This window comes from Oreochromis aureus, linkage group 15 (genome assembly GCF_013358895.1).
Source record: "Oreochromis aureus strain Israel breed Guangdong linkage group 15, ZZ_aureus, whole genome shotgun sequence".
NCBI classification, from domain to species: domain Eukaryota; kingdom Metazoa; phylum Chordata; class Actinopteri; order Cichliformes; family Cichlidae; genus Oreochromis; species Oreochromis aureus.
In genome coordinates this window covers 22691034-22703318 of record NC_052956.1, presented here as the reverse complement: position 1 = coordinate 22703318, position 12285 = coordinate 22691034, and the positions used below count along the sequence as shown (strand labels likewise).

Here is a 12285-nt window from a genome sequence, read left to right as displayed (position 1 = left end):
GTTCTATCACTCGGTGTTGGAGAGCGTCGTGTTCTTTGCAGCTGTGTGCTGGGGAAGTGGGGTGAAGACAGCTGATGCCAACAGGCTGAACAAACTGATTAGAAAGGCCGGTTCTGTCCTGGGTGTCAGACTTGAGAGCCTGGAGGTGGTGTCTGAGAGGAGAATGCTAAAAAAGCTTCTTTCTATCATGGACAACCCCTCCCACCCCATGCACGCCCCGATGATGGACCATCGGAGCAAACGCAGCAAAAGACTCATTGCCCCGAAATGCAGAACTGACCGCCACAGGAAATCCTTTGTACCGGTGGCAATAAGACTGTTTAACTCTTCCTCACTCTGTAGGTGATTCTTCTGAGACTATTACCTATGTTATTCTGTTCCCTCCAGACCGTGCAATATTACCCAAGAGTACTTATTGAATATTTGTTTTCATCCCCCCATCATATGCTGCTACTCCCTTCATTCTATTGCACAATACTTGTCACTTTCTAGAACCGCCTGCACTGATAGTTTAGTTATTTATTAACCAGGATATAGTTATGTATATTACTTTGTTAGAGTTATCCGATTATTTGTCTTGCACTATCCTACTGTATATTACTGTACACTATTCTTATTGTATATATTGTATATCTTATATCTATTTCATCTGTTCCTCTGTCTCTCCTGCTGCTTTGAGCATGTACATGACAAAAGAATTTCCCTCAGGATAAATAAAGTTGTTCTTATTCTTATTATTCTTATTCTTATTTTCTATCTGTCTGCTTCACTTTTTCACTTAGTGATACAAATTACTAATGACTCACACTTGTAGCTGTGTAAGTCACCCATTGTTAAAGTGTATTGCAGATGATTCAGTTCATCTTGACGTAGTGTTTTCAATGGGAGAAACGTTTCATCCAAGTGACTTCTTCAGTCTTAGCTGAAAGCAGGTTTCTCCAACCTTATTGCTTCTCTTAGACACTGCTATTTTATTTACCTGCTGCCCTTGTTGTTAGGAAACCTGCTTTGTTACCCAGTCACACTGGCCAAAACTGCTTGATTACCCGTTTTATCCCACACTCAGCTATGTCAAATAAAAATCACATGAATCTAAGTGAGCATTTTCTCCTAGAAATGGAGTCTCCAATGAGTTTTTTTGTAAGTTGGTTGATTGTTTTGCTCAACATTTTCACTGTAAATTAAAAATTCTGCACAAGCACATGTTAATCTCTCTCTTGCTCATGAAGACTTTATATTTTCTTCATTTTCTCCATAATAATGTTCAAATATTAAAATGAATACACTCCACACTCATCATTTCCCTCCTCAGTCCAACAGTCTTCTCAGCAAGTGTCTGTTTGACCAGCAGGAATAAAAAACACAAAGAACTTTCACACACACCTGTTTCCTATTTATTCTTTAATGTAACTGTAATGCTAATGGTCCTCTGATGATCTTCCTTATATATCAAATTGGAATCTTTGAGTAAATCAAGCCAAATAGTTGTGGAATAATTGGAATAAATTGTAATAAGTAAAACTGAATTGAATTGAATTGAATTTTTTTATGTTTCTTAAACCACTTAACACAGAGATATGAGTCAGATTACCATAAACAAGGTGAACCAGTGTTTTGTCTACACATGCCAGACAACTTAGAACAGAACTGGAATTGTATATGTAAGCACTTACAATCCATGAAAAAATGCCAAAGATAACACAGTTTAAGAGGCATAAAATGGTATTAACCCATGGTGTGCAGTGTGTCCTTAAAACTCAGCAAGTGAAGGACAAAAGAAGAAGTGTCAGGCCTACAAAGAACAAGTTTAAGTTTAAACAAAGTATAAGTTTAAATAAAGTCTTATAAATAGTTTAACCATGTGCATTGAATCTGCATTTGGGTCTAAGCTTTCTATGGAGGGAATATCCCTTCACAGTGACATCCATTCAATTTTCAATTCAATTCAGTTTTATTTATACATTGCCAAATCACGGCAACAGTCACCTCAAGGTGACTTATATTGTAAGGTATACTTACAAAGAAAACCCCAACAATCAAATGACCCCCTATGAGCAAGCACTTTGGCGACAGTGGGAAGGAAAAACTCCCTTTTAACAGGAAGAAACCTCCAGCAGAACCAGGCTCAGGGAGGGGCGGCCATCTGCTGCGACCGGTTGGGGAGGGGCAAGGAAAACAGGATAAAGACGTGCTGTGGAAGAGAGACAGAGATTAAAAACCAGTGGGTGAAGAAGGTGAGTGAAAAGGAAAAAATGCTGGGCATACACTGTGCGATTTTTGGCCCATTTTGAGCCAATTTTTCAGTTGTGCGACCGTTTTGGGGATTGGCCCGAGTTTGGCCTTAATCGTGTGTCGTGCATCGTATACATCGGATAACGAGAAACCTGTTTGAAATCCTGTCGGCCGTTGTGAGGGTGTCAACGCAGCGTCTCACACTGCGCACGCACAAACACAGAAATGAAAGTGAAAAGACGGAGCAGCACGGCAGTGCAGCGCGCGATCAGGACACAAGCGATGGAGGCACAACTTGTAGAACTTTGGCAAGCTCATCCGAGCCTTTTCGATGTGGCCTCACAAAATTATCACGACCGCAACAACCGTGAAAATAGTGTACAATTTTGTGTTATAACCTTCATGCTATGGACGCACAGTGTGAGCACTCAGGTCGCACAGAGCATCGGGCCGTATAGCGTGAGACCCTGCATCGTGACCTACGAACCCCTGCGAGTCAATCGTGCAGTTTGAGCAGTAGCTGAATAACGCAACTGAAAAAAAATCGCACAGTGTATGCCCAGCTTATTGCAGCATAACAATAGGAGGAAGATTAAGAGTCAGCTGAGTAGGCCATCAGCCTTCTAAAAGGATACTGAAAAAACCCGTCGAAATAGTGTTAGTTGTCATCACTGGTGCTGGTGGACTCATTTGAACTCCTCCGAAATTTGCAAACACGCACATATTCCTCTTCTTCCTCAAAATCGTCTCTGGACCGCTTCCTCGAGCCTCCAGCTTCATGGTTGTCAAGCTCTTCAAGTGCATCTTCAAAAAGTTCATCACTACTGTTTGAAAGCCTGGATTTTTTGCTATTATGGTCTTCTTCATCTACATCTTCCTCTCTGGATCTTTTCGTGGATCCACCAGGCAGCGGTTCTTTGATGTCCTCATCAGCAATATTACCAACATGAGGACAGCCCTCGCTATCAGTGTCACAAGCAGAGATGAAGTCAGAGTCGTCATCAGAAAACTCCTCGCTCCATCTGATTCTTTTGCTTGGTTCCACATCTTCTTCATCCATCTCTCTAGACCTCCTCCTGGATACACCTGGCTGAGGGTCCTCTTCTGGGATGTACTGGTGAACATCCTCACAGTCTTCAAATGCCTCATCAGAATCCTCATTTTCAATGCCAACAATAACAGCATTTTGATCATCATGCAGTTCATTGGCATTATTGTCCCTTACATTAATATTGGGAATGTTTACATTGTTGACATTGCCGTCATTGACATTGTCAAAGTCAATGCCAAGGTCATCATCTGATGCATATAATTCATCTAATAATTCATTCATCCTCCAAAAAATATTACAGAGAACACGATAAAGATTGTTCAGTAAGCCAAGGCGTCCACCATGAGGTTCATAAGCTGGTTCCTGATCTCCGCTTGGAAGATTTTCTGGGTTAACCTGTTGGCCTGCAAGATCATTTTATATTTTAATTAGCATTCTTAAATATCTGCTGAAAATCTGTTTTTCATCAATTTCAAGACTGAGTACATGTGCTTACCATTACGGTTATTGTGTGATCCATCTCCTCTTCCACTCATTTTGTCTGCAAGGAACACAAAACAACAATGATCACTAAACCTCAACTCAGAATGTTCAGCGAATTTGCTTTTTTTGTGATAACTTTAGGCTACGTCTACACGTACACCGGTATTTTTGAAAACGGAAATTTTCCTTTTTCGTTTTTAAAAAAAATCCATACATTTACATCGTCCACAACTAAACACAAAAACTTAGTTTTCAAAAATCTCCACCCTGGCAGGAGTTAAAAATCTCACCTTCCAGTGACTCAATATGCTGTTTAGGTGTGGACGAAAGGCCCAAATGCATAGCAAAAGCTGCTTTTTCAAAAATACCCGCGTACATGTGGACGTAGCCTCAGTTTCTCAAGAAATGCTCTCAGAAATTCTAATAGTTTGTTTGAGAAAAAATCATCAACCTTCCTATGATGTAAAATATAGTCTAGACTTGCACAATGTAAAGTACATAAATACTGTCCTGGCAGGCAGGAAAATCGGGCTTCATATTTAAGTAAATTATCTTAAGTTTATAAACTGAAATTTGAGCTTACTTTAGTTCTTGGTAAATTACAGAGCAGTTAATCCTCAGGGAAACGTAGAAATTTCACTAAATAGTCCTCTTCTTTCATGCAGTTGCAGTGTCTCTGCAGTTTTGTTTTCATATGCTGATGTTTTCATTCAAAAGATGTTTAAATGCTGTGATGTCATTTTAGCATCAAAGACTGCAGAGTGTACTAGTTTTCCCCTGGAGGCATCACCATGGCAGCAAAACAACAAGCATTAAATGAGGTTCCAAACAACAACAACAACCAAGCTGTTTTCAGTGCTTAACATTTAACATGTCTCTGTTATAAACTGTAATTGTAAAAATCTGTGATGTTGATGTGCAAAACCAGGGATTCTGGTTTGAGTGGTGTTAGATTTGTGTTCTCATGAGCAAATATATTAATTTATCTTGTGTTGTAAAAGACGTTTTCTGATTGTCATTTTATTTTGGAAATGATTTTATTTTGGTGATCATAGATGACTTCACTTCCTGTTCCTTGTTGTTGTGAAGCGCGAACTGCCAAAAGTGGATGTATATTTTTCCCTCCGGTGTTGCGGACAATAAAAGAAACGGGAAAAGTAATCAACCAACCAAGTGTGTGCATTATTAAGAGAACATAGCCGGAGAAGAAGAAAACTCTTTGAGCTCAACAAGTGGCAAGATGAAATAATCCACTACTGATGATTACAACTGTGTTTTTATTGCCTTCTGAAAGTGAAAAATGTACATAGACACAACTTGGCACATATGAGACCGATCTGATAAAAACTCGTGTTTTTGCAAAAGTGATAATGGAGAATTTGTGTCCTGAATGGACTTCAGTGTAGCTTAGCAGATTCTCTTAATAACCCGTTGTGACAGGTGAGACCTGAGACCTGCCCCTGGTAGGCGGGGCTGGGTTTTGTCCCTTTTATAAGCACAGGTGCAGGCAGGGATTCTCTTCAGCAAACCTGAAGCTGTGAGTGCCTGGTCCAAGCCGTGCTATTTGGTACTTTGAACTTTTTTACGAGAGCTTCATGTGGGTCCCATAGCCTTCTGTTAGAACCAATGACTGTAGAAAACAACCCAATCACATGAATCTAAGTGAGCATTTTCTCCTAGAAATGGAGTCTCCAGTGAGTTTTTTTGTAAGTTGGTTGATTGTTTTGCTCAACATCTTCACTTTAACTTAAAAATGTTGCACGAGCACATGTAAATCTCTCTCTTGCTCATAAAGACTTTATATTTTCTTCATTTTCTCAATTTTCTCAATAATAAAGTTGAAATATTAAAATGAATACACCCCACACTCATTTCCATCCTCACACCATCAGTCTTCTCAGCAAGTCTTCTAAGTGTCTGTGTTTGACCAGCAGGAGTAAAAAACAAAGAACTTTCATACACACCTGTTTCCTATTTAATGTTTAAAGTAACTGTAATGCTAATGGTCCTCTGATGACTTTCCTTATATATCAAAATAGAGTATTTTTATTAGTAAATCAAGCCAAATAGGTGTGTAATAATTGGAATAAATTTTAATAACTAAAATTGAACTGAATTGATTTTTTTTTATGTTTCTTAACCCTTTAAAGCCGGTCGAAGCGGGCTCTGTTTTGCGTAACTATCTTTAAATCCCGGTAGCTCTGCAACCACGTAAGCTAGCGCAATAATTTTTTTTGCATATGAAACCGGAGGAGTTGTACTTACATCTTATGCCATCAGCTTGTCCTAGGTCACGGTTTTCTTCCACATATAGCTTTGCAAAAACTGCATAAAAAGCGCTTGCAGCAACAAAAACATAATATTCCAGAAACACGCTTTGCCGATCCGATCAGCTGTTCATAACACTTCCTAGGTTGGAATAGACGTCAGCACGAACTTTCACATGTCCGCCATGACCTGCCCAAAACCGGAAATGACGTCATTTTCACGGAAATGTAGTCTTTTTACCATCAGGGCCTCATGAGCCTGTACTGGTGTTTTTTAAAAGTTATCTTTGACTTTATGACTTTCTGTGTCGTTTCTGGGATGCTTTGGATTTATATTGCACTGTTGGAAATAGTTTATTTTGATGCATATGCTGCTTTTTTGCAAATTTGCACTATAATTTTTGTTTTCGTTTTTCCTGCAGTATATAAAACTTGGTGTATCTCAAAAATAAAACTATGAAGACACTCAAAATAAATTTCCTGTGGTGGGAAACTAGTTTGTGCAACTTTTTTGTATTTATAGTTTTGAGGGATAAGCCTCTTTCTCTAACTAAAAATATATGTTAAAAAAAAAAAACGATTTTCAATTTTTTTGTAGTTTATTGCACTTTTTTGCAATTTATGTAATTACTATGCACTTAATCCATACATATTATTAAAATTTGGGCTATAACGGTTGTATTGATGTATAGCAACTTGAAATGCTCCCAAAAATGGCTCTACAACATGTAAAAATATAATATAAGCTCTGGCGGACTTGGTTCTATGGTAGGTCTTAAAGGGTTAAACCACTTATCACAGAGATATGAGTCATATTACCATAAACAAGGTAGACGAGTGTTTTGTCTACACATGCCAGACTAACAAGCCTAGCAAGCCTAAACTCTGGGCACCCACTTTGTCACAAATGACTGATTAAATATTTTCAAATTCACTTCATAAGGAAAATGCCTACTGTATAATCTATTTAACTTACCTAAAGAAATTTAAGTATTCTGTATAGTGCAGACTAGGAACCTGGAGCCCCACACCTGCTGCAGCATCAGTTGTGCCTTTGAGCATGTCTCTCTCTCTCTCTTTTTCTCTCTTTCTCTCTCCCTCTCTTCAACTCACCTGCCAGTCATTGAGCAATTATTTCACCACTGCAAAAGTCACAGACTAGTGTGCTAGCTGTGGTTTATTTTGCCTTTTTCAATGCCAAAAATTAGTGATGGGTAGATGAGACCTCGTGAAGCGTTTCAGCACATTCCCCAAACTGTATCGATACTATGTCGACACAGTGTTGCTGTTTTGCTCCATACTGACACCTGCTGGACATTAAGTATCATTGCAGGCAACTTACTTGAGACTCACAACAGACACTGATTCAATGACCTAGTCATACGTGTATACACTGTAAGGTATTGTATTTTCCATGGAATCATTTTATATCTTTTACATTTCAAATATTTTAGACATCTTTAAAATATATTGTGAATGACATTAAGTGAAAATTAAAATGAAAGTACTGTGAACATAATATTACCCATTTAAATGTAATTGACTCAGAGTTTATTATAAATTTCTATCCAGAAAAATAAGTTTATCCATTGTTTTTGCATTCAGTCTATTGCGGGTTTTTTTTTTTTGGTTTTTTTTTTTTTTTTTTTTTTTGGCACCATTTCCCCAGCTTTGGAAAACTCACAGGCACAGATGAAGCTGGGGTACACAAAAAACTGTAAAGCCAGGTGGAAAAGGTTCTGATAAGATGTCTTCCTATTCCTCAGTACCTTAAAGGATCCTCTGATCTTGGAATGTTTCTCTCCGACACTCTCCACAATACTAAGGGGTTGGCAGTCCTTTATAATGAAATTCAGGACTGCCTGGCCCAGAACAGTCTTCCTAGATGCTTGATTTCAAAATAATAAAACACATAATAAAAAAAAATATGATAAAGCTGTTCAGTGTCTATATAGGCCGACCTGTGTTCATTCTCGGTGTGTTTGTCTCCTCATTTTCATGTTTGGCTCTGTAATGCCTAAACACTGAGGAGGTGTTCTGATAGATTACACTGAAACAAAGACAGACAAACCATTACCGTATTTCCAGTCAAAAGATCAAAATGATCCCACACAGCAGAAACATTTCTTTTTCTTTCGGGCTCCATTTTGTTATGGAGAGATGTGTATTTATTTATTTACTTTTATCTTTGCGAGAGTAATTTTGTGTTTTGTTTTTTTTTGGTGGCGACTCATTCCGTTGGCAGATGCGGATGCGGTACCTTTTAAACACAGCTTGGCGCGTTGGCAATGAGCGATACAGCAGCTGTATCGATCACGTGACTTTTTCTTAAAGCGACGCACGCACCGATACAGGCTTCACTCTGTGAGCTTGATACAAGCGTCGGTGCGTCAGTGTTGCTGGACCCATCACTACCAAAAATTAACTTTACCCAAGAGTTTTCAGGACTTGCCTCTTCAATTCAAACAACACATTTTGGATATTTTGTTTGAAGGTCATGGGGATAATAGATGTTGTTTTTACTCAGTTGACAAACTCTGTCTTCTTAGTATGTGTTGTGACAGCGCTCCTGCTCATCTTCTTCATAGCTTCTTCAATCTTCAGTTCCCAAAGAAATGGAAAGGAGCCTCCAAGACCCAGAGCAGTTCCTTTGGTTGGGAATCTGCTGCAGCTGGACCTCAAAAGACTGGATAACTCATTAATGGAGGTGAGAAAGTTACTTCTCTATTTTGTAGATTTGTAGGTTCAATTTTGTGTGTTCATGTTGTCATTGCTCTTAGTTATCCAGGAAATATGGATCAGTCTTCACTGTCTATCTGGGACCAAAAAAAGTGGTGATTCTGGCAGGATACAAGACGGTGAAGGAGGCACTTGTTGACTATGATGAAGTGTTTGGAGACAGAATTTCATTGAAGGTTTTGGATGATTATAGCCAAGGACATGGTAATAGAGAATTTCACCAGATTGTTCTCATATTTTTTGCATCCATCATCCTTACACTGTGTGGAAGTTAAACTACTTTTTAAACACTTTGTCTCAGGGCTCTTGTGGTCCAACGGTGAAACCTGGAAGGAAATGAGGCGCTTTGCACTGACTAATCTGAGAGACTTTGGGATGGGCAAGAGAGCATGTGAGGACAAAATAATTGAGGAATGTCAACACCTGATTGACATTTTTGAGAATTTTAAAGGTAAAGTTGGTTGAAATTGAGATTAACAATACATGAACTGGAATTTTACGTGTATTTAACTCCCCCCCCCCTTTTCCCTTTCCACAGGAGAAGCTTTTGATACAACCCATCCAATTAACTGTGCAGTCTCTAATATTACCTGCTCCATTGTCTATGGCAGCAGATTTGAATATAATGATCCTGAATTTACATCGATGATAGATCGAGTGAATAGAAATGCTAAAATTCTGGGCTCTCCTTCAATACAGGTATTAACTTTGTGATGCTTGTGCACCAACTGATGATAAGAAAATTCTAAATTAAGAGTTAATAACTTCTTTTTTAGGGAAGCTGAGTTGAGATTCTAAGCCACACACAGGCCTCATTACTGCCAGACCTGATGACTCAAAAATCAAATATGCCAAAAAAAACCCAAATACTTTTTCACACCACTGTACTATCATTTTATGTACTTTAAAATCTCTCTGGATAAAAGATAAAAGGACTACATACTAACGTATCAAGTTTGACAGCTGTACGACATGTTTCCATCACTCTTCAAGTGGACTGCTGATAGGAAGGAATTCTGCAAACTGACTGATGCCAATATGAAACAAAACAGAGCCATCTTCAGTCGTTTAAAAGAGACTCTGAATCCACAGGTCTGCAGAGGCTTTGTGGACGCCTTTCTGGTCCGCAAGCAGAATCTCGAGGTTGGAATCTCTAACATCTTTCAAGTTACTATTCTAGAAATACTGACTAAAGCTCAATGTGAAATTGTGCAAGTTTCTGCTCAGCTATGGTGAAAACAAAACATTTGGTCTGTGTCCCAATATCTGACTACATCCAGCATACCTATAAGTTTTTGTTCTGGTTTACGTTACTTCCTGATTACTGTTTGGTGCCTTGACACTTTTTCTACTGTGCAACCCCCATCCAACTTTGGGATTAGAATGATTTGAGTGACTTTGCTGTTAAATGTCTATGTGCAGGCATCAGGGATTACCAACAGTCACTTCCATGATGATAACCTTTTGATAACAGTCATGAATCTGTTTGCTGCCGGCACTGAGACAACATCAACTACATTGAGATGGGGACTTCTGCTTATGGCCAAGTATCCAAAGATCCAGGGTGAGGAGCTCAAATAATCCACAACTTGAATACACTTTTACTGGAAATCAAAGGACACATGTCACAAGAGCAATATCACAATAAGCATGTATTTATTGTGTATAGTGGAGTGTTATTGTCAGTGTAACACAAACGTAATGTGTCCACTGTTCTTGTTCATACTCCAGATGAGGTCCAGGAGGAGCTGAGGAGGGTCATAGGAGACCGACAGGTGCAGGTTGCTGACAGGAAAAACCTGCCCTTCACTGACGCCGTCATCCATGAGACACAGAGACTGAGCAGCATCCTCCCCACTGCACTTCCTCATAAAACCACCCGAGACATCACTTTTCAGGGTCACTTTATCGAGAAGGTTAGACTGAATAATATCTATTCAAATCTGCTTGGCATCAAGCCAACACGTTTTGAGAAAATTTAACTATATCCTGGATCATCCTGTGTCAACTCTGAGTTGAAGTGCCAAAGTTGTAAAGATACGAAAAACCTAAGTGCACACAAAAAGACTAAAAATCACTGGGAACAGTTGTTATCAGTTGTCAGTTTACTGATTGCACAAAACAGAAGCTTGATGGCATGTTGGATGGGCAATCACAGGAATACGAGAAAATTTGAAACCTCATCCAAATCAAAAGTATGTGCTGTTTTTATGTATTCTCTTCTTAGTACGTTTTGTACCTTGTGCATGTCTGAAATCAGCTGTTATCTGCAGGGAACCACAGTGTTTCCTCTCTTGATATCTGTCCTGCATGATCCAAATGAGTGGGAGAGGCCACACAGCTTTTATCCTGCTCATTTCTTGGACAAAGAGAAAAAGTTTGTCAAGCGAGATGCCTTCATTCCCTTTTCTGCAGGTTTGTGAGCTCAGCCATTACCACTGAGGTACATCTCTTCACAGGACAGTTGATTATTGTTCGTCTCTTGCAGGTCGCAGGATTTGCCTGGGAGAGAGTCTGGCCAGGATGGAGCTCTTCCTCTTCTTCACCACCCTCCTGCAGCATTTTCGTTTCACTCCTGCACCTGGAGTTTCAGAGGATGAATTAGATCTGACTCCAGCTGTGGGTTTTACTCTCAGCCCTTCGATTCACAAATTATGTGCTGTTTCCCAAATGTGAGGAAGAGATGGTCTTTACAAGCTTTCAGTCAATTTTAAGCAGAATATTTCCTTCTGTCCTTTTGTGTCCTTTATTTCAGAGTCACTGATTTACAAAATGTTTAGTTCATTTGTTCCTTTAGTTTCAAATTAATTTTATTAGCCCAGTCTCATGTAGGTAAAGATGTCATATCTGCGTGTTGGCTTTAGAATAGTCTCTGAATAGCTGTCTGTAAAGTTTTGATTGACAATAAAGGCAGAATGTTTTGATTACTTAAAAAAGCTACACCAGCACATGTCTCACTCTCTCACTTGCTTTTAAGCTGCAACATGTTAAACATTTTCCTCCACAATAAAGATCAAATGCTGCACCAGTGCATGTCATACTCATTACTGCATCTCTAGAGAGAGGACTCCTTCAGTTTCTTAGTAAGTACTCCCATGCCACGCCCCCTGGTGGTTGTAGAAGTTTACTGATGGGTTGACAAAACATTATTGTTACCATTGTTGGTTCAGCCGTGTGAGAGAGAAGGAGAATGTCTGAAATTGATTGAAATCTATCGAGGTTTATTTGTCTCAATTATTTGTTTCTTCATTATTTTTTGGGATAATTGAGGACATAAAATGGTTTCCAGACTCTTTGGGCCATTTTCTATCTGTCCGCTTCACTTTTTCACTTAGTGATACAAATTACTGTATTGTATTGACCTTAGAACTGAAGAAGCTTCTCGGATGAGAGGTGAAACGTCTTCAAGCAACTTAAAGAAGTCCAGACGCTTTTCTTTGCAAACTCCTTTGACTACGATGACCTGGATGACTGAGAACCTTCACAGACAGATACAAATTACTAATGACTCAC

At 39.0% G+C, this 12285-nt stretch overlaps 2 protein-coding genes across 6 annotated transcripts; one reads left to right on the top strand and one right to left on the bottom strand.

Moving 5' to 3' along the window:
- Nucleotides 1-2673: 2673 nt before the first annotated feature.
- Nucleotides 2674-6223, bottom strand: LOC120433140. Of its 2 annotated transcripts, none has more exons than XM_039598809.1 (3): nucleotides 6032-6223; nucleotides 3780-3824; nucleotides 2674-3687 (listed from the first exon to the last, which is right to left on the bottom strand). In XM_039598809.1, the coding sequence occupies exons 2-3, from the start codon at nucleotides 3817-3819 to the stop codon at nucleotides 2891-2893; spliced, it is 837 nt and encodes a 278-aa protein (XP_039454743.1). In that variant the 5' UTR covers nucleotides 3820-3824; nucleotides 6032-6223; the 3' UTR covers nucleotides 2674-2890. The 2 variants fall into 2 exon arrangements, with proteins under 2 accessions (XP_039454743.1, XP_039454744.1); XM_039598810.1 differs by lacking the exon at nucleotides 6032-6223 and adding an exon at nucleotides 4350-4491.
- Nucleotides 6224-8415: 2192 nt separating this feature from the next.
- Nucleotides 8416-11793, top strand: LOC116329550 (cytochrome P450 2K4-like). 4 transcript variants are annotated; one of them, XM_031751594.2, is made up of 9 exons: nucleotides 8416-8740; nucleotides 8814-8976; nucleotides 9074-9223; nucleotides 9311-9471; nucleotides 9865-9915; nucleotides 10195-10336; nucleotides 10504-10688; nucleotides 11046-11187; nucleotides 11261-11793. In XM_031751594.2, exons 1-9 carry the CDS (start codon nucleotides 8531-8533, stop codon nucleotides 11446-11448), a joined length of 1392 nt encoding a protein of 463 aa, XP_031607454.2. In that variant the 5' UTR covers nucleotides 8416-8530; the 3' UTR covers nucleotides 11449-11793. The 4 variants fall into 4 exon arrangements, with proteins under 4 accessions (XP_031607454.2, XP_031607453.2, XP_031607452.2 ...); XM_031751593.2 differs by having other exon boundaries at nucleotides 9766-9915; XM_031751592.2 differs by having other exon boundaries at nucleotides 9736-9915.
- The last annotated feature ends 492 nt before the right edge of the window (nucleotides 11794-12285 follow it).

What these genes read in the sequence shown, in the direction of transcription:
- LOC120433140 (XM_039598809.1), bottom strand. Translation starts at nt 3,819, where the DNA reads ATGAGTGGAAGAGGAGATGGATCACACAATAACCGTAATG. An exon ending in ATCACACAATAACCGTAATG is followed by an intron (nt 3,688 to 3,779) that starts GTAAGCACATGT and finishes ATGATCTTGCAG; the next exon opens with GCCAACAGGTTAACCCAGAA.
- LOC116329550 (XM_031751592.2), top strand. Translation starts at nt 8,531, where the DNA reads ATGGGGATAATAGATGTTGTTTTTACTCAGTTGACAAACTCTGTCTTC. An exon ending in CAAGTATCCAAAGATCCAGG is followed by an intron (nt 10,337 to 10,503) that starts GTGAGGAGCTCA and finishes TTCATACTCCAG; the next exon opens with ATGAGGTCCAGGAGGAGCTG. An exon ending in CTTCATTCCCTTTTCTGCAG is followed by an intron (nt 11,188 to 11,260) that starts GTTTGTGAGCTC and finishes CGTCTCTTGCAG; the next exon opens with GTCGCAGGATTTGCCTGGGA.